Source organism: Alosa sapidissima, chromosome 24 (genome assembly GCF_018492685.1).
Source record: "Alosa sapidissima isolate fAloSap1 chromosome 24, fAloSap1.pri, whole genome shotgun sequence".
NCBI lineage: Eukaryota > Metazoa > Chordata > Actinopteri > Clupeiformes > Clupeidae > Alosa > Alosa sapidissima.
This window is the reverse complement of record NC_055980.1, coordinates 19,113,470-19,140,257: the sequence shown is the minus strand read 5'-3', so window position 1 is coordinate 19,140,257 and position 26,788 is coordinate 19,113,470. Positions and strand designations below refer to the sequence as shown.

General features: G+C 43.1%; 2 protein-coding genes across 10 annotated transcripts in view; both read right to left on the bottom strand.

Annotated features, from left to right (window-relative positions):
- Positions 1-434: 434 nt before the first annotated feature.
- tekt3 (tektin 3) lies at positions 435-15,084 on the bottom strand. Its single transcript, XM_042082817.1, has 7 exons — positions 14,485-15,084; positions 12,339-12,422; positions 11,904-11,974; positions 11,155-11,298; positions 10,349-10,571; positions 7,650-7,804; positions 435-1,889 (listed from the first exon to the last, which is right to left on the bottom strand). The coding sequence occupies exons 1-7, from the start codon at positions 15,058-15,060 to the stop codon at positions 1,673-1,675; spliced, it is 1,470 nt and encodes a 489-aa protein (XP_041938751.1). The 5' UTR covers positions 15,061-15,084; the 3' UTR covers positions 435-1,672.
- Positions 15,085-15,717: 633 nt separating this feature from the next.
- The window catches only part of LOC121700107 (deoxycytidylate deaminase-like), a 70,806-nt gene continuing 59,735 nt past the window's right edge, over positions 15,718-26,788 (bottom strand). For 2 of the 9 annotated variants that reach the window (XM_042082844.1, XM_042082838.1), the window contains 2 exons: positions 23,295-23,375; positions 15,718-15,805 (listed from right to left, as the gene is read on the bottom strand). In XM_042082844.1, the coding sequence (XP_041938778.1) occupies positions 23,307-23,375 (69 nt within the window). In that variant the 3' untranslated portion in view covers positions 15,718-15,805; positions 23,295-23,306. Of the gene's footprint in view, positions 15,806-17,851; positions 18,452-23,289; positions 23,376-25,122; positions 25,321-26,788 lie in introns of those variants that run through there. The other 7 variants (XM_042082845.1, XM_042082839.1, XM_042082837.1 and 4 more) reach the window with 4 other exon arrangements.

The window sequence follows — 26,788 nt, the reverse complement described above, 5'->3', positions numbered from 1 at the left end:
AGCACCCAATCTCACCTCTACTCTACTGTTTGCATAGAATGGAATGTCTACAGTATTGATGACTGAAAGTAAAGACTGTGTTGAATAGAACACAATGATATGGAATAGAATGTATGGAATGTCTGTCAATAACTGTGACATCTCTTTCACTTCTGCTATCTCAGGTGAAAGTCGAGAGGAGCACTGCACACAATGCTGAATCTATCTGAATCAAAACAAGAACACCATAACCTTTTTGCATTTCATTAGTAGCACATATTTACAGCATGCTGTGGGTATTTCCATCTCTTAATAAGGGCTTGTTAGTTTCAGATTACAGTATTTTCATGTTATAGTGGTTAGATACAGTATGTTTGGGGGAGAGTGTTTGTAGGAGCCATATTTAGGAATGTATACCTTTTAGAAACTTTATAAAAAGTTTGGTGGAATAGCCATTACAGTGTTCAAGCAGCCAAAGCACCAGTTTTATTGTTGTAAGCACCAAAAATTGTACAACTTGTAATCTCTAAACTTTGACGTACACATTTAGAGGTTACTTTTGTTCAGTCATTTCCATAACTGTGCAAATGTTTAGGTTAATGCTTAAGCACACTTCTTCCCACGTGTCTCCTTGTTCTTTGTCATCATCCCCGTCACACACACACACATGCACACACCTGGATGAATGTGGAGATGTTACAGGCAGGGAACGGCCTAATGAGAACCTTGTTCCACGTCCCACCATATTTATTCTAGAACAGTCCAAAGAGCCCATAACAGTCCAATGCCCATAATAGGTGCCAGGCAATTGCATCACTATGTTGATACTATAAGTATGAAATCTGGTATTTTTTATCCAGATATGGTGAAGCCAAACCCCCCAGTCCACAAACCTCCATCATCAACACAATTCAATAGGTCTTTATGAAGCCAATTCCCCTCTATGGAACCTTTTCAAAATACACTCATTCCAAAAGGTTATTCTATCATTTTACTGTTCAGGGGTGTGTTTCCCAAAAACCATAGCAACTTAGTTGGTTGGCAATGGGAAATTGCATTGCAACCAACAAAGTTGCTAACTTAGTTAGCAACTATGGTTTTGGGAAACGCGCCCCTGGGTGAAAGAGCAATACCAATTACATATATTGCTTTGATTATGTCCTCTACACCCATTCACCCAGATCGTCCACCCCTTGTTGAACAGCTCAGGAAATTACACATGGGACCTTTTGAGCAATGTTGTTGGGAAATCACATGACTGATTCCAATTGCAACAAGCTACCCACTGATGATTGAACTTTTAATGGATAACAACAAAATGGGAGAGTGCTGGAATAATATTACTCTGTCCAGCAACATTGCTCATAGCTCAAGTTTCCCTGGTGTATCTCCACCTTTAAGCAGGGATCACACTGACCAGCGGCAAGCGGCAGATTTTCTATTGTTCACTATGGTCGGCAGCAGAACAGTTGGAGCACCAACGTTGCACTAGCATCAAACTATTTGAATGTTGAACTTGACTCAGCTTTCAAAGCGTAACACAAGGCTCATCGTTTGTCAGTTTAGGTAACAGAACGTAGACCGTTTGTGGAACTTAGGAACGAGATAGAACCTCTTTAGAATTACTATGGTCTGAGTGTTACGTTGCACTTCACCGCTACCGCTTCATAATTTCCAATGTGATCCGTGACCTTTAGGAGTAGCCCACCAGGCGCGGGGTGCTGGGGAAGGTTTTGCGCATGCTCATGCACTTCTCCTGATCCAGGAACAGCGAGTTGGCCTTGATGGACAGGTCGTGCTCCAGCGACACCTTGGCTTTGACCAGCGTCTGCAGCGTGCCCTCGGCCTCCATCAGCCGCTCACGCAGGCAGTGGATGGTGTCCTCGATCTCACGCACCTCACTCACTAACCTGAGGAGAGAGAGAGAGAGAGGGAGGGAGGGAGAGAGAGAGAGAAAGAGAGAGGGGGGGAGAGAGAGAGAGACAGGGAGGGAGGGAGGGAGGGAGAAAAAGAGAGAGGGAGGGAGAGAGAGAAAGATAAATGGAGGGAGGGAGGGAGGGAGTGAGGGAGGGAGAAGACAAACACAGGAAGTCAGGGAAAGAAGGAAGAGTGAGAGTATGTGTTTGTTTGTTTGTTTGTTTGTTTGTTTAATTGAAGGCCATTTCCGCAACTAAGGATATTTAATGGTGTGTTACAGAAACTTAAATATATTTTTTAAAATCTATGCTAATAAGATATTCTAAAACCTTCAAAGGTGGGACCTTACTAAAAACATCAGCTATAGAATTTTGATGATAAAATTGTTGTCTTTTGGTTCTCAAGGCAGGGCAACAGATCAAAATATGTCTCACTGACAGAGGCATTTTGCAAAATTGGCATAGTGGAGAATCTTCACCACTCAATAGAAAGCTATGAGTGAGTCTTGAATGTCCTATACGGCATCTGGTATAGACTATTTGATCGTGTCTGGATTGAAAAGAAAAAAATAGTCTCTTCCTTACAGTAGGATGGATTTCATATAGCTTATTGTTGGTACATTGGTCCCATTCAGATTGCCACTTGTCTGTGATGTAAGAGTTCAATATAGGTTTAAGGTCTGAGGCAGGGATTTGACATTCTGTGAGTTCTTTGTTAAGGGCTTGCTTAGCAGCACTGTCCGCTTTCTCATTTCCTCTCAGACCAACATGGCCTGGGACCCAGCAAAAAACTACATTCAAGTTCTGGTTCTTTAGTCTTTCTAGTTTATCAAGGATGTTGACAATAATAGGATGGTCGGTTTTTAAGGATTCCAATGCCTGGAGACATGATCTAGAGTCAGTCTGAAAGACTTTTGTTGTTTAGTCTGATCTATATATTCAAGTGCCAAATATAAGGCACGAGCCTCAGCCGTAAAAAATAGAACATATTCCTGGTATTCGTAGTCCACACTGATTCTGTCCAACTACCATTGCTGATGACACACAGTTATCCACTCTGGAACCATCAGTATAAATGGGAATGTGGGAGGGGAAGCGACATCGCACGTCCATATACTGCTGCTGGTACTCATTTCGGTGGGTTCTTGATTTCTTCCTGTGACTTAAATCCTTAAAAAATGTCAGGTTGTCTCAAATTCCACGGGGGAATAGAGCAAAAGTGAGTCTGTGTTACACTGTCCAAGTTGATGTTCAGATCCTCAAGGTAGGGTCTTATTCGGATTCCAAAAGGACTGATATACTTTGGTCTAGCTTCATACAACGGCAGTTGCTGTGGCTGAAAAACTGTTGAGTAGGCTGGGTTATCTTTGCATGCTTTAAGCTTGACTGCATATTGAAGAGAGAGTTTCAAGCGCCGATTTTGAAGTGAGGGTTCACTTGCCTCCACATAAAGACTGTGTACTGGGGAAGTCTTGAAAGCCCCCAGAACCAGCCTTAGACCTTGGTGATGAATAGTATTCAACATCTGTATGTATGTTTTCCTTGCTGATCCATAAACAATACTCCCATAGTCCAATCGGGATCTCACAAGCACTCTGTAGGCGCATTAGCACAGTGTGTTCAGCCCCCCACTTTGTTTTTGCCAGTACTTTTATAATGTCCAAAGCTCTGAAGCATCTATTTCTCAAACACTTCATATGTGGAATGAAAGATAGTTTGTTATCAATAGTAAGTCCAAGGAATTTAACCTCTTTTACTACTTTGATGACTTCACCATCCAGGTAAAGTGAAGGCATACAGTTTTTGTTTTGGAAAACCTAAAACCATTTTCAACTGACCATCTACTAATTTTATTTATGCATAACTGCAGCTGCCTTTCAATAATGCTCATATATTTCCCTCTGTAGCAAATACAGAGATCGTCAACATAGAGACTACAAAAACAGTTTGGACCAATTGCACTTACAATACTATTGATTTTGATGCTAAAAAGAGTAACAGAGAGGATGCTTCCCTGAGGAACTCCTTGTTGTTGTAAGTGTGGATTTGAAAAGGTAGTTCCTATTTGAACTTGAAAATGTCTGTTGGACAAAAAATCTGATATAAAAAGGGGCAAATGTCCTCTAAAACCCATGCAGTGCAGATCCTTTAGAATGCCATATTTCCAGGTGGTATCATACGCCTTTTCAAGATCAAAATAGACAGCTATCACATGTTCTTTTCTGATAAAACCATCACGAATGAAAGACTCTAATCTTATAAGGTGGTCCATTGTGCTCCTTCCTCGTCTGAAACCACATTGGAAGTTATTCAAATGTCCTTCAGATTCAAGCATCCATACGAGTCGGTTATTCACCATTCTCTCCATGGTTTTGCAAAGGCAACTTGTCAAGGCAATTGGGCGATAATTGTTGGGATCAGTGTGGTCTTTTCCTGGTTTTGGAATGGGTATAATTAAAGCTTTTTGCCAATTTTCGGGTATGTTTCCTGTTTCCCAGATTATATTAAAAATGTCCAAAAGATGAGATAAAGCATCATGAGGCAAGTGTTTTAAAAATTGATAATGGATTTGATCTGGGCCCACCGCAGTATCATGGGAATTTCTTATAGAACATAAGAGTTCCTCCATTGTAAAAAGTTGATTGTATGGTTCAGTATTATCTGACCAGAAATTCAATTGTCTTTGCTCTTCCTTTATGCATAAGGCTTGAAAATCCAGGTGGCAATTTCCCATGGATGAATTCCTTTCAAATGTCTCTGCAAGCTGGTTTGCTATATCTTGTTTTGTAGTTAAAAGACTGTCTTGGCATTTAAGGTGCTGAACTTGTGATCGACCTCCCTTGCCTTTCATCTTTTTAATCAGACTCCAGACCTTCTTTGGAGATGTATTGGATGTAAGGCTTGATACATACTTCATACATACTACTTTCATTGATGGTTCTACGTGCTTGAGCTCGACAGACTTTTAATTTGGTGAGATTTTCTGTTGTTGGATGTTTATTAAACAGTCTCTCTGCTTTTTTCCGGGCTTCAATGGCCTTTTTACAGCTGTTATCAAACCACGGATTAGACCTGCGGTATGGCTTTCCAGTAGTCTTTGGGACAGTTTTGTCTGCAATTGCAATTAATGTGTCTGTAAAGACCTGTACAGGATTCTCCATGTTCTGGGGCATCTGACTGAGTTCATGAGTCCACAGGACTTGAAACAAATGCCAATTTGCTTTCTTTAGTTGCCATCTTGGGGCTCTTGATTGTATATCCGCTTCTGTAGATGATACTATCAAGGGGAAGTGGTCACTCCCACAAAGGTCATCCAAGGTTCGCCAGGAAAAATCCAGCAGTATATTAGGATCACATATGGATAAGTCAATGGCTGAGTATGTGCCATACCCTGGATGTAGGTAGGTATAAGATCCATCATTCCACAGACATAAATCATTCTTAGAAATAAAGTCTTCTAGTGTTTTGCCTCTGGCATTAGAGTGATTTCCACCCCATTTCCGTTATGTGCATTGAAATCTCCTAGAAGAATGAATGGGGATGGTAGCTGTTCAACTAAATTTTCTAAGTCTTGCAGTGTTATAGACATATCAGGTGGGATATAAATGGAGCACAAGGTTATAGCTTTATGTAGAGTTAAACGAACTGCTACTGCCTGTAAGTTGGTAGTTATAACAAGCTGACTATGAATTATGTCATTCCTTACTAAGACAGCTGAGCCACCAGATGGATGTTGACTGTTTGGGCCATATGCATTATACATTAAATAATTTTTCAGAGACATAGGGTTGTTGGGTGATAAGAGAGTCTCTTGAAGACAGAAGGCCAGAGGGTTAAACAAAGCAATTAAATTCTGTAGTTCAGAAAAATTGGCTCTAAAACCACGACAATTCCACTGAATAATATGGCTAGTGAGCATCAAGGGGGAAAGACTGGAACAGGCCCCTTGCTCCTACATTTGGGGGAGGAGCTGCGACTACGTGAGGTTGTAGCATCCATCATCTCTATATCCTTTAAATTCTCATTTTTATTTCCTTGGCTTGCTCTGGATTGACTTGTAGCGCTGGATGGTTTCTTCTTTTCGTTTGATGACTGAGTGGGTTCTACTGACACAACTGAAATCTGACTTGCAGAGGTCTGGCTTATCATAGCCTGACTTTGAGTGCTCACAGTTTTGGTTTTAGTTGAGATTCCAGAAGTTTTGCTACCACTAAGTGATTGTGGTTTGTCTTTGGTCACCCAAGTTAAATCTGTTTGGCAATCAATAGTTTTCATGGTGGGGAGAACGTTTGTTGGAATTTGAACACAGGGAATTCCTCCACCTGCTTCCGTGCCTCTGGGTAACTTATCTTCTTGGTAGCCCTGATTCTTTGAATTTCTTTTTCTTTGACCCATACAGGACAATCCTTTGATAAAACTGCGTGATCTCCTAAGCAATTACAGCATTTTGGTGGTTGCACAGACAGAGTCATGTCCTTCTTCACCACATTTGCAGCAAACTGACTTGTTTTTACATCCAGCAGAGCCATGGCATTTTTGGCAGTTAAAACATCTCAAGGGATTTGGGATGTATCTGTCCACAGGCACTCTTAGGTAGGGTTGTTTAGTCGCCATATTAGTGGATTTGGAATTCATCATCTCTGCTCCTCACCCACCTCGGGAGTCCAACAAGGGGATGCACAGAGCCGCGGTTCTCCTTCAGATGTGCATCAAGGATACAGGGATGGTATACTCGAGCAATTTAAACAAAAATAGTTCATATCACTCGATTGACCCTCAGCCAAAGCCTTCTGGGGATAAAAAAAAAAAGAATGGTCCCATGAAATTGTCCCAAACTTTGACAAGCCGATTGATTGGATCGGGTCATTCCAACCTCCCGTCTAAATGAAGTAGGAGCCAAAGCACTTGCGTTAGACTTGTGCCAGCCGCAGCAAGACACATTCCTCAAGTACCAGGATCTCTTCCTCCATTGACACGGGTAGCAACTCACGGCAAACAAGTCGCCCCATTTGTCGCCTCTTACGATCAGCAAGGGGGTGCTGGGGACCTATTCTACCCCGGGTCCCCACGGGGGGGTGAGAGTATGTGAGAAAGAGAGAGAGAGAGAGGCAGGATGAACACAGGGAAAGAGAAGGAAAGAGAGGAAAAAGGAAAGAGAGGTGAAAGAAAGAAAGAAGAGTTATGTGAGAGAGAGAATAGAGAGAGAGGAATGAGAAGTTCTCAGAAATATGAGTTAAATGTGAGAACCACCGGAATATGACACCACATAAATCAAAGAGAAAGACAAAAAAAAGCCAGAGAGAGGGAGAACAGAAATAAAGAGTGAAAGAGAGAACAGACTGTACTGTACCTCATAACTCAGACCAACCACTATCAGAATTTTTTTTTTTACATTCTTTCTCAAGCCAAACCACACTGATTACACGTCCATGAAGGCCTTAGGAGAAGTGTGTTCCACACGCAGTAACATTTGGGAAGGCCACACAGAATTCAAATTCTAATGCAGAGTAGAAAAGTAGTTTATTTCAGATAGTAGTCTGATTTAATCGAATTTTGTAGCATTTTATATGACAGAGATGAAAAATGTCCTGGTACACATTATTTAATCATGAATATGTGTGTGTACATGCATACGTGTATGTGTGTGTGTGTGTGTGTGTGTGTGTGCGCACATGCATTCATAGATGGATGGATTTGGTCATGTATTAGTTTGTTTGTTTGTTTGTTTGGGTTATGAATTCTGAGTTCCAGTACCTGTGGTGTGGGTAGTCCCTGCAGAGCTCCACGTTGGGCCTGCGGGTCCTCTCCTCCAGCCGTGTCTGGGCCACCTTCAGCGGGGCCTCCTTGTCTCTGATGGCCCTCTTCAGGGACTCAATCAGCGTCTCCGTCTGGAAGATCTCCTGCAGGGTCTGAGGAAGAGAGGGCAATGTTTAATATCACAGTACAGGCTGTGTGCTTTAATACAAAACTAGGCTATACAGAGAAACATCACAGGCTGCAGTGGGCCACAGACTTCACAAACTTCTCCTTCAGGATCTGAAAGGGAGTAGAACACCAACGTCATATAGGCTGCTTCAGGGAAGAGAGAATCATTTCAGATTTCCTACAGAATCTAAGAGTCACATCACAGTTTTGTGAGGAACAGAGAGTAAATTAACATCTCCTACAGGGTTTGAATGGGAAGAGTCTAGGAACAAGAAGAGTGCTCTGGAGGACACATAGCTTCTGAAGGGCCAAGAGGAACATTAAATAAATGTTCTGGAGGACACAGAACATCGTTTACAGGATGAGAACAGGATGGCATTAGTACAGTAAAGTACATTAAATGTTCATAAAAGATCTAGAGAATGTTACACACTTTTCTGGAGAACACAAGACATGGATTTCTCAAGGGTCTCGAAGAACACCTTTACACACTGCACTGGAGAACAACGAGCAAGTGAAAACAGAGACAACACGTGGGTCCACTAACAGCCGCAAAATGATGGTCTTAAATTTCAACTTCAGAGCACCGTTTAAAAGAGGGTGGTTCCATAGCCCCCTTGAGCTGCCGAGTGTTGTATATCTTCCCTTTTAAACGTTGTATATCTTCCCTTTTAAACGTGAGCCACAGAAGGTGTTTATTTTAAGAGGTGATTGCAGCGTGTGCTGCAACAACACTTGTCTCTAAATCCCTGAAGTGCCGAATAGCTTTTGAATAAGAGTCTCCCTTGGCGAATAGCTTTGGATAATCTAAATAGGAGTATCCCTTGGCTACGCTGTCATCTCCAACACAAACACACAAAGGCAGCAAACCTGTGTAAAACCAAAAGAGGATTTTACTGTATGTATGCTCAGAAGACACATTCATGGCAACACTGTAAGCAAGCAGTGTCTGGGAGCACTACAGGTGATAAAGGGTTTAGTAGTGGCCACATGTCTCATATAAGAGATGTTATGGGATAACAGTATCAGATGGGGGGAGAAAGATGTCAAGCTCCACAACCCAATTAAATCACTGGACAATGGCAGCTAGTGTTTTCAGTCAGGGGGTCTCTGACTCCCAGCCACAGTGAGAGAGGACCGGGTCACTACGACCCTAGCCAAAATGTAGGTGTCTATTTTTAGGCCTCAATTCTAAACTACAATAGGAATAAACAGCATTTAGTGAGTTTGCGTGACACTGCTTGTAACCTGATTACAAACATGTGTGTGTGTGTGTGTGTGTGTTTGTGAGAGAGCTTTCATCTGCCTTTAAGTGTGCATTTTGTGTGTGTGTGTGTGTGCGTGTGCGTGTGTAAGTGTGTGTGTGTGTGTGTGTGTGATAGTGAAGGCAGAAGACACATCACCTTTCATTAACACTAAACTTTGTTATGCTCAGACAAGGAATGCCTACAGCCATCACCACTTACCTCATTAGGCATGGTATCCTATGCAGACGTGATGAAAACCATAATGGTTTGTGTCTGAACAATGTGATTTTGTTTATTATCTTTTATATTTTGCACATTTGCATATTATTAAAGCTTCTGGTCATATACAAACACATTGATGCCATGTGTATTATTCAATACGATGTATTAATATGACTACTCCAAAGACAAAAATGAGTCTATTCAACATTGGCACTAATATTGCTGTACTGTGATATTACAGGTAATGGTGAAACTATCCTGGTCAAGCTATAGCAGGTTATTCCTAAATGACATACAATTTGTGGGCCTCAGTGGTATATCGTCCTTGTAACCTTAGCCAGGTGATCTGTGCGTGGCATACCTTAGCCAGGTGATCTGTGCATGGCATACCTTAGCCAGGTGATCTGTGCGTGGCATACCTTAGCCAGGTGATCTGTGCGTGGCATACCTTAGCCAGGTGATCTGTGCATGGCATACCTTAGCCAGGTGATCTGTGTGTGGCATACCTTAGCCAGGTCATCTGTGCATGGCGTGATCTGTGTGTGGCATACCTTAGCCAGGTTAGCATACCTTAGCCAGGTGATCTGTGTGTGGCATACCTTAGCCAGGTGATCTGTGTGTGGCATACCTTAGCCAGGTGATCTGTGCATGGCATACCTTAGCCAGGTGATCTGTGCATGGCATACCTTAGCCAGGTGATCTGTGCGTGGCATACCTTAGCCAGGTGATCTGTGCGTGGCATACCTTAGCCAGGTGATCTGTGCATGGCATACCTTAGCCAGGTGATCTGTGTGTGGCATACCTTAGCCAGGTCATCTGTGCATGGCGTGATCTGTGTGTGGCATACCTTAGCCAGGTTAGCATACCTTAGCCAGGTGATCTGTGTGTGGCATACCTTAGCCAGGTGATCTGTGTGTGGCATACCTTAGCCAGGTGATCTGTGCATGGCATACCTTAGCCAGGTGATCTGTGTGTGGCATACCTTAGCCAGGTTAGCATACCTTAGCCAGGTGATCTGTGCGTGGCATACCTTAGCCAGGTGATCTATGCGTGGCGTACCTTAGCTAGGTGAGTTTGAAGGCTGTTCTTGGCATCGGCAGTCTCTGATAGGCGTGAGGTGAACGCCATGTTGACCGCGTTGAACTGCTTCCACATCTCGTTGGATGTGGTGTTCAACAGGACCTCGATGTCGTCCCTGAGCTTGTGGGAGGCGGCGCGCTCACTTTGCGAGTGCAGGATGTTGTCGTCCGTGAACTTTGACCAAGTATCAGGCAGAGAAAGTCTGAGGGAATGTGTGTGTGTGTGTGTGTGTGTGTGTTTGTGTGTGTGGGGAAGGAGTCAATAAAAATATCATCAAAACATTATCTGAATGTCTCACACTTTGACTATTTTTATCTAGTCATGCATCTACTAAGAGCTGCCTCAACCAAACACTAAAGGTCACAACCAATGACTAAATATAGTCATTGGTCACAACTATCATGAAAAAATATCATGTCACTTGCATATTTATAATAAATAATAAATACAATTTATATATAATAAATAAACACATTTATATATAATAAATACAATCAACAAATCTGACCTTGATGTTATTTCCATGAACACAATTTGACACTACCTAACACTAAAACTTAAAAATGTGTTTCCACTCCAAAAATCTGAACCCTCCAGATTAAGATAGAAATGAAAACAATTAAAAAGTACATACATTTACATATATTTAATGATTTACAGATGAAGTGTTTCTTTTAATGCTTTTAATGTAATATTTTTGCTTATTCTATGTTGTATCACTTTGGATAAAAGCTTCTACCAAGCAACTACAACCACAACCATAACTACATGTGATGGGTACTCACGACGGGTCGAGGCGGTCGATGCCCCTGTAATAGCTGATGCCGTCAGATGTGTTCCTGAGGTGGTGGCACCTGTCGTCGATGCGCTGGGCTGTCACCTTGTCGTTGACGTCTCTCTCCAGCTCGTGCTGGGCGGCCCGGTTGGAGCTGAATGGGAGAGACCAAGAGACGCCAGAAATAGACGGATCAGCTGAGGAGAGCAGCCATGGACAGTTCGGTCAGTTCACTGCACATTTCGCCCATACAGAAAGATTACCGCTAACTAGTACGGCAGTGTCACTCAGCAGCGTCTTTCATATTATATATATATATATGTGAGTTATCCTTTAAAGAAGCTCTCATAAATATATTGCAATACACTTTAGAATTGTTTGTGAGTATTGGTTGTGAGGGTAGGATGGCTTCGACAAAGTCCTTTTAGGCAAGTCCCTCTACTCGGTGGCCATATTGCAACGCATTTTGGGCACTTATCGGGCATCTACTTTGGGCAGAATTGCGCGTGTGCAAGGCTTCACGATACCAACCTCGCTCCAGCAGCGACATCACAACACATGATCGGCACGATGTATTCACAACATACCACTTGATTGGCATGATGTTTTCACATGTCAACTTTGGCGGCAGAATGGCTGGAATATGTGTAGACGACTGCCATGTTTGTGTTACAAACTAACCCAATACATTTCAATGGGAGATTCTTTGAGTGCTGTGTCTCCTCATTAGAAAGTCTCTGGTTTAGATACTTCACTCACGCTAGCTGAGCCACTGCTCTGTCTAGATGTCTCCTCATTCTCTCCTGGCATGACTTGATGACTTCCACCTCCTGATGAGAAAGTAAGAACAGTCAAGGAAAACAAGTGATCTTTAGCTGTTCCTAGAAATGATAGTGGAATCTGTGTCATATGACTTTCTATGGGGTAAGAGTAGAAGGCAATCATTAACACCAATTCTGTTATTTTATCTTTGAGAAACACATTGATTTGAATGGAAAAACCTGTGACTTGACCTCATATACTCTTCCAAAGAGATAGCAATTGCTTTATTATTTTATGGAGTCAAGCAATCTGACCAGCGTCCATTCCAGGGCTGGTCCTCAAGTGTCAAATAACTGACCTCCTTTCTAGGGGTCAGCTATAGTGTGGCATATGTTCCACAGGTCAAAGATCAAAGATCAGATGAAATGCTACCTTTATCAGGTCTTTCTCCACATCATCATGGACCAGATCGATGGACATCCTCTTCTCTCTGTGATACAGGCACTCCTGGGCCACCTGGAGATAAGAACACAGCCAGATGAGGACCTGCTCCAGTAGGATTTAGATGGATTAAAGGAGCAGTGTGTAATTCTGCAGGATTCAAGTAGTCTTGAATGCAGCCACACGGCACTTTTCTATTGACTTGCACTGTATTCAATACAGCGCCAACAAGTGGTACAAAGTAGCATTACAGCCCAGTGCTGGCAGGTTTTCATACTAACTTCTGTTGTTATTTGTCTTTTGTTAATGTTATTGAAAACTTCACATAGTATCTTTAAAAACATGCCCAATCTGGGTATAGTGTATACAATAGTGTCTGCCAAATCCCATAACCATAAACATAACAAATACAGCCAAGCTGACAAACATGTACAGTGTTTCCCACAGAATTGAATTATATTTGTGGTGGTAGGTTTGCAAAATTAACTTGAATGCAACAGTTTTTAACAAATTAGCGCAGCGTGGTTATGATGCTAACCAGATTTAAGTACAATTTAGTACAACCTAGAAAAATCATTGTGTGGTGGTCAATGTTGATATTGTGGTGGGCCGCCACAAATAAGTCAATGTATGGGAAACACTGATGTAAAAATGTATGTTCTAAAGTCCTTGTATTGCCTCAGATAACATGTTGTTCTGCATAATGTCATCTCATACAACAGACTTTTAGCTATAGACCCTTTCAACAATAAAAACAAAAACAATGCTTGAACGTTCTATTTGGGCCCCAATCTACTTCCTCTGCATTAAGATAACATATGGAATGTTAAAAAGGAAGTCTTGTGGGGCCAACTATGATGCTGATAATGGAACTCTCTTGAAAGGGTCCATTGGCACCTTCTTCTGCATGCCCTAGTCTAGTAGAACAAATGTGCACTTGTAAAGCAGACTATGCAAACAGAAGTGAACTGAGCTGTGGTCCAATAGAAACATTACTATGTCATCTATGAATATTCTCTACAGTATGACAGCAATGAAACTGAAAACACCCATGGGATCACTGTAACTGTGTGAAATGTTTATTCTGTTCCACTGCCTTACGTAGACTACACAGTCAGCGGTACATCAGTGACTAATGGCTGTGGTCTGATCTTGACAGTGATGGATGACATTAAAGGGGCTAAGTGGCTGATCCAAGGCGCGGCTGCGGTGTCTTTGACGTGATTGAGGACACAGCAGCTCCAGCCCAGCGGTTTCAGTTACCTGGGGCTTCAGAAGAAAAGGCTCTAGACATCTGATCCGAGTCGTCACCGCTCTCCAGCCCTGTCACTGGATCTTGGGCCTGGATCAGCGTGACACACACCTAATGCCTCCACTACATGCCTAATGGCCACCAGGCATAAAGGAAATGACCACTGTTGTGTTCCACGACTGCGTCACCTAGCGACCACTGCAAAACAATAGCCAGCGGAATGACCTCCGGGGAGATGTAACTATGGCTACGCTGATCTGATGCGGGTGTATCTTGTGATGCTCGAGACTAGAGCACTTAAACGCACTTGGAAGTTTTGCAATTAAATAAACAGTTTTTTTGTTTCCAGAAAGATGCTGAGTCATTGGGTGTCTTCTATTGATGTTGGAAGTCATTCTTTTTTCAGTTTGCAAACACTGGAAGATCAAAATGGCTACTATGTCTCAACTTTTGCTATGCAGATAAAATAATGTGCAATATAATTTAAGACATTTAATTCATATAACTTGCATGAACATGAAAATGCATGCAATTAGCTTCCTATGCAAGTATGCAGTTTTCTAGACCATTATGCACCCAGCTGGTTATGGACTTCTCTGTAGTAGTAGACTAAGGAAACCATAATTGGGTAAACCTGATCTCTGATCTAAACCCCATCTAAAGCTGATCTCCTCTCTCACCTGTAGGGTTGCAGCACTATACCAACATTGTGTTACACCTTGGTATGATGTAAAGTGGCTGCGAAACCATATACACATGTTCACCCATTATTCTGACACCCTCCTAAATTATCCCCAACCATTATGAAATGCATTATCAAACCTCTGGTAACCTCTGACTTGCACGCATACCACAAAAATCTCGTACTGTTGCAACTCTACTCACCTGTAGGGGGGACTCGGTCTCGGCCAGGGCCCTTTCCAGCCTACGCTTGACCTCGGTCAGCGCCGCGATCTCCGTCACCATGTTGTTGACCTCGTGGCTGAGCTCCGAGCGCCAGAAGCTGATGTCGTTGAGCCGCTCGCCCAGGTTGCGGCTGGTGGTCTCCTGCGAGCGGCGGGTCAGGTGGTCCTTGTCCTGCATCAAGCGCACCGTGTCTCGGCGCAGCCGCTCGGCGCTGTTCCGCGACGACTCGGACTCCCGGTAGTGGCTCTGGTTGGACTTGTGCCAGTCGTCGGGCATGTAGCGGGCGCTCAGCGCGGCCCGGTTGGACGGGAAGAGCGTGGTCTTGGCTCGGACGAGGTCCAGCGCGTCCCGGGGGATGGAGGAGAGAGAGGGAGGGATGCCGCTGCCGGCTCTGTAGTAGGTGTCGGTCCTCCAGGGCATGTTGGCGTTGGGGTTGGACGTGGAAAGGGGCTGGTGGCTCCGGTAGCTGGATGCCATGGTGGAGATGGCCGGCAGGAAGTGGCTGGTCTTGGGCCGTGTGTACGTGGCTATCTGGGTGGATCCCAACAGCTCCATGTATGATGTCAGCGGCTCCACAATCTATAAACGACTTCATGTCAAATATTACATTAGGTTTGGGCACATGTGTGTGTGTGTGTGTTTGTGTTTGTGTGTGTGTTAGAGAGAGATAGAGAGAGAGAGAAAAGATGTGGATAGATGGGTTTTATGAACCATCTTTCAAGTTTTCACGCCCAATTCCAACAGAGAATACTGACTTTTTCTACTGTTTGTTCCTTAAACTGCAGAAAAAGGCGACTGATCATTGTGGTAAGAAATTATATGGAGGAGGTTGGGTTCTGAAGTCAGCCACTGAGGGATTATAGGAAAGAATTTCCCGTGGATACCAGGAATACTTTTGTATTTGCGGTCATTTGCTTTAGTGAGACACTTACAACCAATTAAGCATGTGGTTTTCTGAAATGCAAGCTATTTTGGGCTATGTAGCTCATTGTAATACGGTTAATACAGTAGATCAACTACCACTTCGAGTCTACATGCTACAAGATAATCACAATACCACTGAAAGTGCATATCAAACACGTATCAAAATATAAACGTGATGAACGACGTTTATAATAAGAAATAATGATAAAATGTAGCCTACTCACAATCTATTTTCTTGTTCTTGTCATCGAAGGAGCTGTTGCCTTTCCATCCATCAGTTGCACCTGCGTTGCACTGAAAACCTCACCTTACCACAGACTAGAGATTTCGGAAAGGTGACCTCTTCTGCATTATTGATGGACAGGAACGGGCCAATCTTGCAGCACAAAGAGAAAATAAGACGGAACGATTGATGGGCTGCAAACCAATCGCGAGCGGAGAACTCGACGGAGTGGACATAAGTTTACCCTTGTTAGAGTTGCCACAGAGGCAGTTGCCCTGGAAACAAAATGTCCCTGGCTTGATGTAAATCTTCAAAATATAGTGCTTATTTCATAAAGGCAAGTGATAATAGTTGCTCAATAACATATTCCTGATTAGGCTAATGTAGGCTACTCTACAAACGGTAACAGAAAGTAGCCTATGGCAGGCTATTGGAATCTATACGTCTAATTTGTCATATTCAAATCAGTTCTGCCAATGATTAATGACGAATACCTTGCACTGTCTTCAAGTGTCAGGAACATCTGTGTGGTCTACTGTTACTGTTAAACCCCCAGCAGCGAGCTGAATTAAATCCTCATTGAAACGTGTCCAGGCGGAACCTCTGCTTTGCAACCATGCATAGAAATATTTAACCAGCCCATGAATTAACAACTTGTGGTTTAAGAAGAGCATTGGTTCATGAATGTTTAGGGCAACAGGTGTTTTGAGGTTGTAGAAAAATCGTGCATCCTATGTGTATAGCCTGAAATAATACATTTTCCATTATTTGTGTAAAGCATTTCCTTGTGAATTTGAATTTGCAAATCAGCTCTAGTCATATTTTCCCATAATCTTTCTCTGGATTTTCTTGGGTTTTGTTGGGATGGAATGCTATCTAAGTCTCTGTGATTATTGGAAACTGAGCATTTCCCACCATTGAATGCTTGCAGTAGTGTGATATCTGTCACTACTCCTGTGAGTGTGATAGGAGGATTCATGGAATGGTGAGTGGAGTACTGTAGGCTGCATCTGGTTGTGGCTGGGCGAGTCTCTGGATGTAAGATCGTACATTTTGGGAGGATAGAAGATAGGTTAGGAGTTTGCCGTGAACACACACACACACACACAATACTATTGGAGTGAAGAGTTATGTCCACCTCATTCTTGGATAGACAGAACTCTGGGATGCTTGAGGCCCATTTGTCATTTCTGATCGATCCAAGAGCAGACATTGATTAATTTTGTATTTTTGACCTTTCTGAACCCATATTATTTCCTGTTTGCATATTCATTTCAGAAGTATTTTTTGCATGTCAAATGGAGGTTGATCAAAGGTTTATTTTTTGCATTTTGATCAAAGGTTTTTGCAAGTTTTGAATAGTTGAGTCAGTAAGTAGACTAAGCTCCACTTCTCTCTCTGTAAAGGTTCGGTTTAAACACTGCTTGTTGTCTTAGAACTCAAGGACAGTTTTACCCCTTAGCAATAGAGATAGAAAACATGAATTTGGGATGTGATGATGTAAACAGAAGCAAAAACATGACACAAACAAACTCTAAACCACTTTTCTTTTAAATGAGCATTTTTTATTGTCTCCTATAGGTTTTTTGCCTACAAATCGATAGTTCAGACCAGAAAGAGAACGGTATTTAGTGGGTTTTGAAGGAAAATTATTTGAATAACGTATACTATGGAGAGCATTCATTCACCATTGTTATCTTATTTTTGAGGTGGCGTTTAGAGACTTTTGCATCTGAACTCTTCATATGTTTCTGTATGCATGTGTGTTTGTTTGCATGTGGAGTACATGGAGTGCTTAGGCTACATAATATCCTGTGAATCTCTATCTTTATAAGGGGGAAATATCCTTTTCCTTGGCTACATAATATCCTGTGAATCTCTATCTTTATAAGGGGGAAATCTCTTTTTCTAGATAAAAACTGGTGCATTGTGTCAGTGTGTCAACCCTCTCTGCTGACCAGTATCACCTGGTCATTGGGCAGCCGTGGCCTACTGGTTAGCACTTCGGACCTGTAACCGGCGGGTTGCCAGTTCGAACCCCGACCAGTAGGCACGGCTGAAGTGCCCTTGAGCAAGGCACCTAACCCCTCACTGCTCCCCGAGCGCCGCTGTCGATGCAGGCAGCTCACTGTGCCGGGATTTGCGTGTGCTTCACCTCACTGTGTGTACACTGTGTGCTGTGTGTGTTTCACTAATTCACGGATTGGGATAAATGCAGAGACCAAATTTCCCTCACGGGATCAAAAGAGTATATATACTTATACTTATCTCCAGAGCCAGGAGTGAGGAGTAAGGTGAGTCAAGCCCTAGTCCGATGAGATCGCACTGTTCCTGAGCAGTAGCCCCCCCCCCACACACACACACACACACCGCCCGCTCCTCTTTCTCCTCCTCCCACCTGCGTATAGGTTTCAGTCCCCATGTCAATTATTAATGGCCCAGGAAGGGGACACAGCAGCCAATTTAACATATAATAATAATCTGTGTGTCGAGTTACTGCCGAGAGAGAGAGAGAAGGATTGAGAGAGAGGGTAGAAGGCTAGAGAGATGGGGGGGATTGTTTACACTAATCTGGATGGGAACTCATTCTGGATGGCGTGAGTGTGTGAGTTAGAGAGCCTGGGGTCCGTTCTGTGTGTGTGCGTGCGTGTATGTGTGTGTGTGCGTGTGTGTGTGTGTGTGTGTGTGTGTGTGTCGGGGGGTGATGACAGGTGTGGGGTACACAAAGGGGAAATCATTTGCCATGGCGATGAGCCAGCACTGGTTGCTGTTGAACAGGCTTGGAGGGGAGAAGGTGAACTGTGGAGAGAGAGAGAGAGAACTCTAGGACTTTAGATCCTCAGGCCTATCAGAGGCACCACCTGAAATAGGAACATTTAGTCATTGACCACAATACATTGCATGAATAATACATTAAGACTGTTCCAACCACAAACAAAAGTTTAATCCATGAAATAATGAATATTCACACACACACACACACACACACACACACACACACTCAGCCTGTACTGTTCAAACAGCTTTGCTTTGCTAGTGCCAAAGTGTAATTTGTCTGTCTCCAGCCCCTCCAAGAAGTCTGGATCATTCCCTAAAACAGCACCAAGCGGCCTGCCTGCCTGTTAGCTTGGCCAACCGCTGCCTGCAAGTCCAGCCAGAGCCAACGGCACCGCTGCAGCAGCTCCGCAGCTCCGCAGCTCAATTATGCTAGTACGCCCAAATGTTTACATGCTGAAATATTTGAAAAGGTTTTTCACCATAATTCATGGAGCGAGACTTACAACTCCAAGGGCCCTATCATGACATTCTAAAGTGCATCGTCACTCGTCAAAAGTCTATTCAAATTTAGTAGGATGTCCAGTTCACATTGGGAGGGGTTTCGTTATCAAAAGTGGAGCGCATGGCGCAACAAGGTGTTCCTAGGTTTTTTAATCAGTCATATGGGTGTGTTTGGGGCGTAACATCATTTTAAACCAATGAGAATGACATCTGGCATTCCCTTTAACGGCGCAAAGCGCAATATGTCAAATAAATGCATCGGTATTTTGGCATTCAACGGCACATTTGAGGCTGCTTGCGAGACCGTATGAAATAGTCATTCTTAAACCATGCATTACTAAAACCTAGCATAGCCTTCACGCATTTGCACTCGTCTATTATTTGAACTCATTGGCAAAGTGAAACTAACTTCACCAAGGTGTCAGTCAACGAAGACAGTTATATGCAGTTACTTTCACTATTGACTGACAATGGGTTACCATCGAAAACATAGGCTGGAAAAAGCAACACTTACCCTAATATTGCTCAAATGACTGAATAAAACAACATTTATCCTGCAGAGGAGTTGCTTATATCTCGTGACAGTGCGTCTTCAGCTGTGCTCCATACGTGTCTCTCGCCTCTCCCCTATCACTTTTAACCGTCATTACCAATTTGCAAATGATGGTGAATAATTACTCATCATGAGATGTACAGTATTTCGTAATATCTTTATTCTAATTATGTTTCCCATTGTAATCGTGCAATTTGTAATGCTTTGCATGGACTTGCGCTAGTGTGCGTTCATGAATGATAGAAGGATGGTGCGTGCACCTGCCAATATGACTGTTGACATGCGCTCTTAAAATAGCATATGAACAACTCGCCATTGACTTCTGACTAGGTTTAGGTGGTGTATGATAGCGATTTTTAGACAACGCGCCAGGCTAGGTCCATAGGTTGTTAATTGCCACACCCCTGGTCGCAATGTTTAAAAAATAAACATGCAAAATACCGAATTATTTGCGCGGGTGAATAACGAGCTTTACGCCATGCGCTGGAGCCCAAAATACAGCCCCAAATGATTTTTACACAGATGCAAAGTGGTTGTTTGCCATCTTGTGTGTACTGTGAATTGATGAACTGCCACTGTATATTGTCTAAATCTTACCATAATAGAATAGATTACAGATAAAGGCATCAGTCTACAGCCTGGGTAATTCCACGCAAAACTGTCACGTCCTTAACGCCAACTAAATACCATGGCATTGTGTTGGCGTTATGGATGTGACAGTTTTGCGCAGAATTGTCCATCTACACTACCACCACTACTACCATTACTACTAGTAGTACCTCTCTCTCTCTCTCTCTCTCTCTCTCTCTACGTCTGTACATCTCAGCAGTCAGATTGTAAGTCTGTTTTAAGTAAACACAGTGTTGGTGTTGAAATGGAGTAATGGAGTGTGGCTGAGTCCATGTGTTTGGGTGGCCGTGGCATGTGTTTATGCCATCAAAACAGAGCTGTTACTACAAGAGGGCTGTGGCGTCTCAAACACACACACACACACACATATACACACACACACACACACATATATACACACACACACACGTAACTTTACCAGTCCATTTTTAACCTATGGGTGGGGGTGGGAAAGGACTATTGTCATAAAATGGGTGGTGTGTGTTGATGGGGGTGGAATATGGAATGGTATGAGTGGACCAAGCCCCTCCCAGATGACCCAAACTGTCTACAGTACTTAACATGGCCAGGTTTGAGAGGGACACCACGAATACACACGCACGTGTGCACACACACACACGCACACAGACACACACACACACACACACACACACACACACACATAAACAGACACTCTCACACACACATGCAATACACATAGTCACACATGTACTGTATGCAAACACATACCACACACAGATACACAATCTCTTATTTCATCCACACCCTTACAACCAAAATCCATACCCCAAAACACACTCATAAACATGTGCACATGCACACACACATACACTAACATTTACATACTCCCACTATAGTCTCACTGACATCACCTGCTTTGAATAGACCTGCTGAAAAAAGACACAAACACACACACACACACACACACACACACACGCACACACACACACTGAAAGGACTCCCTCAGTATGTCCTTCAGAAAGACATCCCACCTCCCCGGAGGCCTTCGCTCAGAACGTGAGTGAAACGTTATAAGGGGCCTATATATACACCCTGCAACCATACTCTCCTCACCTCCCCTCGGCCTACAACTGCATTCTGCACATGGCTGCCATGCCAACCGAGTGCTAGCATAAACTAATCTAAGCTAAGCAGCAATGCTATGTGAATGGCTCTGCACACAGACTGCCTTAATGAACTGAAAAAAACGACATTGAAAATATATCTCATTGAGACAAAAAAGTCGTCAATGGGACTTCAAAGTGGATGGTTTTATTTTATTTATTTTTTCTTCAATCCATACTTGCGGTCCAAGTGTAACACATAATATATAACAGACAAATTTGATTCCAAAACTATCATGCATGAATTAGGAGCCTTCTCACACCTGTTGGGGATTTGAGTGTAAAGTACTCAAGTAGATGTAGTAAAAATACATGCAGACATTGAGAGCCTCTCTAACCCCCCACTTTCCTAACATACTGTATCTCTCTCCACTCTCTCTCCCTCTCTCACACACACACACACATACACACAGACACACACACATAGAGGGGAGATGTCTCCATGTCATATTTATCTAAATCGTGCACCATTACACAATGTGTTCCCCCACTGGAAAAAAACAGATGGATGTGTTGTCAGTACAGTAAGGTGTGATCTGTGTAATATCTATTAAGTGTCAGGGGAAGAAGTAAATCCCTGCAAGGGGAACTGGAATAGACTCTGAATCACAGGAAACTAATAGCATTAGAGCCAGAATGAAAATACTGTAGCACTATTAGGGCCAACATGATAGTTGAACAGACTCTGTATCAGATGAAACTAGCAGCATTAGAGCCAGAATGGTGGTTGAATAGGCTCTATATCACATGTAACTAGCAGCATTAGAGCCAGAATGGTGGTTGAATAGGCTCTATATCACATGAAACTAGCAGCATTAGAGCCAGAATGGTGGTTGAATAGCCTCTATATCACATGCAACTAGCAGCATGTGGTTGATTTTTGTTCATGCAAACTACTGTCTGCAATGAAAACAGCTGAGGTCTATCCATGTCACATGATCAGGTCATGTGACCTTGATACAGCAACACCATTGGCTGTGAAACCAGTGTGCACCCTGCTGTATTGATTTCAGTCTGGACATTATGAGATCTGAGATCTGAGATTGGGTGGCATTTTCCAGGAGGGGTGCAAAGCTACTGCAGCACCACCAAGCCAACCTCAGCTTTCCCAGCCTCTAAATGGAGATCTTCACATTGCATGCGGTTAAGGTGTGTCTCGTGGGGTCAGATATGACTCTGGCACTGAGTGACCAACGATAGGGCGCATCTGGGGACTACCCACTGGAAGTTTGGCACTGACAAGGCTATGGGAGAGAAATCACACAAACATCAAACTTGCTTATGATAGCTAATCCTTCCGAGTCCTCACTTGTAAGGTACTCTCCTAGTGTAATAATTGAAAATAGCTTACGTATCACGTATAATTCAAAACATAGTGTAACACCACTCTGCAAGGTCAGTTTTCTTGACAACACATATGGTAAAAACAACAACATTCTTGGTAGCAACATTGACCAATCTTTTCTGTGTGTGAATCTGCATCTCAGGATTGAGTTCCATCTTTACTGGGCAGTTTATCATGTCTTCTGAGTGTCTGTCTTGTAAGAAAATCCAGAGAAACACATCCAATCATACTCCCATTGGCACTTTCTTATCTCTCTGGCGGTTATTTGTGCTTTATCTTTTTATTGCACATTAAGTGAGAACTGACGCTCTGTGAGGACTTTGAGCTGAATAGCTGTGAGGCTGCATTCTTGGGCTCGGAGCAACTCTCAGTGTGTGTCTGTGACCACGTTAGACACTAGGGTGACTAGTGACACACACACACACACACTAGAGGTGGATATCATGGCTTCCGAGAGTAACAGTCCTGCGACACATTCGTTCCAACCATTCACTAAAACATCTGATATCACCTGTGTGAAGTGGAAGGAATTCATAGCAGGACTTCGACTTTCTTATCTTACGTTGGGATTCCCACCTCTGCTGGGAACACGCAGAGCTGGTGACCAAACCTGAACACTCAGCCATCAGTGTGTGTCTGTGAACTCTATTTTACAGTATAGGATCACTCAGTGGGAATACACAGAATGGGGTCGAGTCCAAGAAAACTCACCCGTAACTTCCTTCATACCAGAGCGTTGTAGCTCTTGGACTGAACCTCACTCAGCCATAACATTTCCCCAAGAGTGATAATCTGGAACAGAGGAAGGAAAAGTGATTTGTTAAGCAAACTTTACTAATCAAGGACCAGAGCCAAGCAATTAGAAAAACAAAAAACAAAAAAATACCAGACATTGAGATCAACACGGGCAGCATGGGATAGAAAGTTCTCTATTATGCTTGCTTAAAAAGCAGCAACAACGAAATAAAGACCACAGTCATAACTGGGTGCACACGATATGGGGAGGATGCGATAGGACATACACATGCATATCATAATATAAAAAATGACACCAAGAAAGCTTCTGCAATATAATTCAGCAACTCAGGGCCGAGCAGCTGGTTTATATATAAAGCATCTTCACATTGCAAACATAATCACATTCACATTCATGCAATCACATGCATGTTGACCACACTAATCACTGATAGTATAGGTTAGGTTAAGCAAATGGTATGAGTCAATATTTTATTATAGTAACACACTGCCTTGATTTCATAACAATATACAGATGAATTCAGAACATTGACTGTTCAGCGTTGCATAGGTCAACATCTATATTATCCACATATATGATCTGACAACCTATAGTTTATTAAACAAAATACATTACTATTACTATTACATTACTATTTGTAGTTTGATTCAGATACTGGGCAGTCTCATACATGAAAATAGGGAATGTTAGAGTGAAGCGGTCTGAAATTAACATCCAGTATTTCTTATGCAATGCTGTTCTCTAGGGTTTGGCAACAGATATCCCCTTAATACACTCGAGAGGTTCAACAATTATGGCTGTTTCCACTACTTTACTGTGGCCTTTGCTCTGTAGCTCATACATCATTTGAAGGCAAAACATAGAAATGCATTCAGCATGCGTTTTTGCATTTCCAGAACCTTCACTGTAAATACATATCCAAGAAACACCTCCAACAAACGGAAAGATTAAGTGGTGTTATTCTGCGTGGACGCGATTCTATCTTCCTAAACTTATAAAACGCGTATCGGATCCTGTCCATCTGGCACGTACGACACACACACACACACACACACACACACACACACACACACACACATACACACTCCTGCACGCCTTCACACACACACACACACACACACACACACACAGACACACACACACACAAACACACACACACACACACACACACACACACACACACACACACACACACAAACACACACACACACACGCACACACGCACACAGACACACACACACACACACACACACTCCTGCATGCCTTCACACGCTCTTGATAGGGAGATAGTGATTTAGGGGGCGTGCGGTCATGCTGGATTGTGATGGTTTGCAGAGTGCAAGTTGGCCGTGACTCATGCTTAGAGTACCTTTGAGAAATGTGTGTGAGGCTGTGTATGTGTACGTGTGTATGGGCCAGTGCACATTATGTGTGTGTGTGTGTGGGTGTGTAGATATGTGTGTATATTTGTGTCTGTGTTTATTGATAAGAATAAATGGTTGTCTAAGCGATAGAGAGAATAAACATGTATGGTAACTATGCAATGAGGTTTGAAGGAAGAGTAGCTACTACTGAACCAGTGCCTACGTTGTGGGACTGTTACAGCAGAAAGAAAAACAAAATTAAAAGACAGAGTAAAGAAAAAAAGAAATTAAAGGGAAATAAAAAAGTAACTCAAGAAACTTTGCAATACAGTGAGAAGGACATAATTAAACATAACTGTTCACAAAAAGTTAATAGTGGGAAGAAATAAGAGGAACAAAGCAACTTCCCTTTAATACTGTGTCTTAGGATATAAAGCTATTCATCCCAAAGCAACTTCCCTTTAATACTGTGTCTTACGATAAAGGATATAAAGCTATTCATCCCAAGATCTCTGAAACCAAGCTGAGAGCACTTTTTTACGTTCAGATGACCCCTCCATCACCGTCACCATCTCTAGACGTTCAGATGACCCCTCTACGTCTCTCTTGCCTTGGCCTGTGAGAGGGACGAGGAAAGAGAGGAGGGGAGAGGGAGGGGAGGAGGAAGAGAGGGAAGGGTAGAAGAGCAGAGGAGAGGAGAACAGAGAGGAAGAAAGGAGAGGTAAAGAGAATAGAGGAGAGGAGAGGAACAGAGGAGAGGTAAAGAGAATAGAGGAGAGGAGAACAGAGGAGAGGTGAACAGAGAGGAAGAAAGGAGAGGTAAAGAGAATAGAGGAGAGGAGAGGAAGAAAGGAGAGGTAATAAGAACAGAGGAAAGGTAAACAGAGGGGAGGAGAACAGAGAGGAAAAAATGAGAGGTAAAGAGAACAGAGGAGAGGAAGAAATGAGAGGTAATGAGAATAGAGGAGATGAGAGGAAGAAAGGAGAGTTAATGAGAATAGAGGAGAGGAAGAAAGGAGATGTAATGAGAATAGAGGAGAGGAGAGGAGAGGAAGAAAGGAGATGTAATGAGAATAGAGGAGAGGAGAAGAGAGGAAGAAAGGAGAGGTAAAGAGAATAGAGGAGAGAATGGGCTCTGTGCACTAGCTTACTTGAAGTCAGCAAACCAGTTTCATGTTAATTGATATCGCTGTCAACAAGCACCTGCAGAGGAGTGCTTCAGTTGTACCAAAACGTGTGCTCACAGAAGTTCCTTCCCTCCTTATTTTGTGCAGCCACTGCTCTTAGGCTGGCGTTTGTTTTAGGAAAAAGGTAAAATAGTTTTTGTGAGGACTTGAAGCCGAGCAGAGTGACAAACTGGTTTGCTGACTTCAAGTAAGCTAGTGCACAGAGTCCATAGGAGAGGCAGGAGAAGAGGAGAGAAGAGAGGGATGAGAGGGGGAGAAGAGAGGTAAAGAAAGGAGAGGATAGGAGAGGTAGGAGAGAAGAGAACAGAGAAGAGGAGAGGGAGTAGAGGAGTGGACAGGAGGGTGCCTGGATCTGTTGGTGTCTGTGATGTGTGTGTGTGTGTGTGTGTGTGTGTGTGTGTGTGTGTGTGTTTGTGTGAGCGTGTGTGAGTGTTTGTGTGAGCATGTGTGTGAGTGTTTGTGTGAGCGTGTGTGTGTGTGTTTGTGTGAGCGTTTGTGTGTGTGTTTGTGTGAGCGTGTGCATGTGCATGTGTTCAAACAAACAAATATACAGACATGTAGCCTACACACTCATGTAGAAACACAACACACACAGCAATTCACACACCACATTGTGGAGGTGAAAACAAAATGAACATTAATAGCAATGTGTGTGTGTGTGTGTGTGTGTGTGTGTGTGTGTGTGTGTATCAGTATCTGTGTGCTGGGAGGGATGTCCAGGGCTAGCTGACACAGGGTTTTGACTGCACATGGTCCCTGCCAGGGGTGGGCTGGCCTCATGGCCCGAAGCCTGGCTGGTTGGCTGGCTGGCTGGTTGGATGGTCGGGTCCAACACAGCCCAGCGCAACATGGGGCGAGTCCTGCCAGTGGTTTGGGATCTGGGGTGTGAATGCGGGA

Excerpts from the sequence above, each read along its gene's own strand:
- tekt3 (XM_042082817.1), bottom strand. The coding sequence starts at position 15,060 with ATGGAGCTGTTGGGATCCACCCAGATAGCCACGTACACACGGCCCAAG. Across the intron at positions 10,572-11,154 it reads ATCGACCGCCTCGACCCGTC|ACTTTCTCTGCCTGATACTT; the intron begins GTGAGTACCCAT and ends ACATTCCCTCAG. Across the intron at positions 1,890-7,649 it reads AGGGACTACCCACACCACAG|GTTAGTGAGTGAGGTGCGTG; the intron begins GTACTGGAACTC and ends CTCTCTCCTCAG.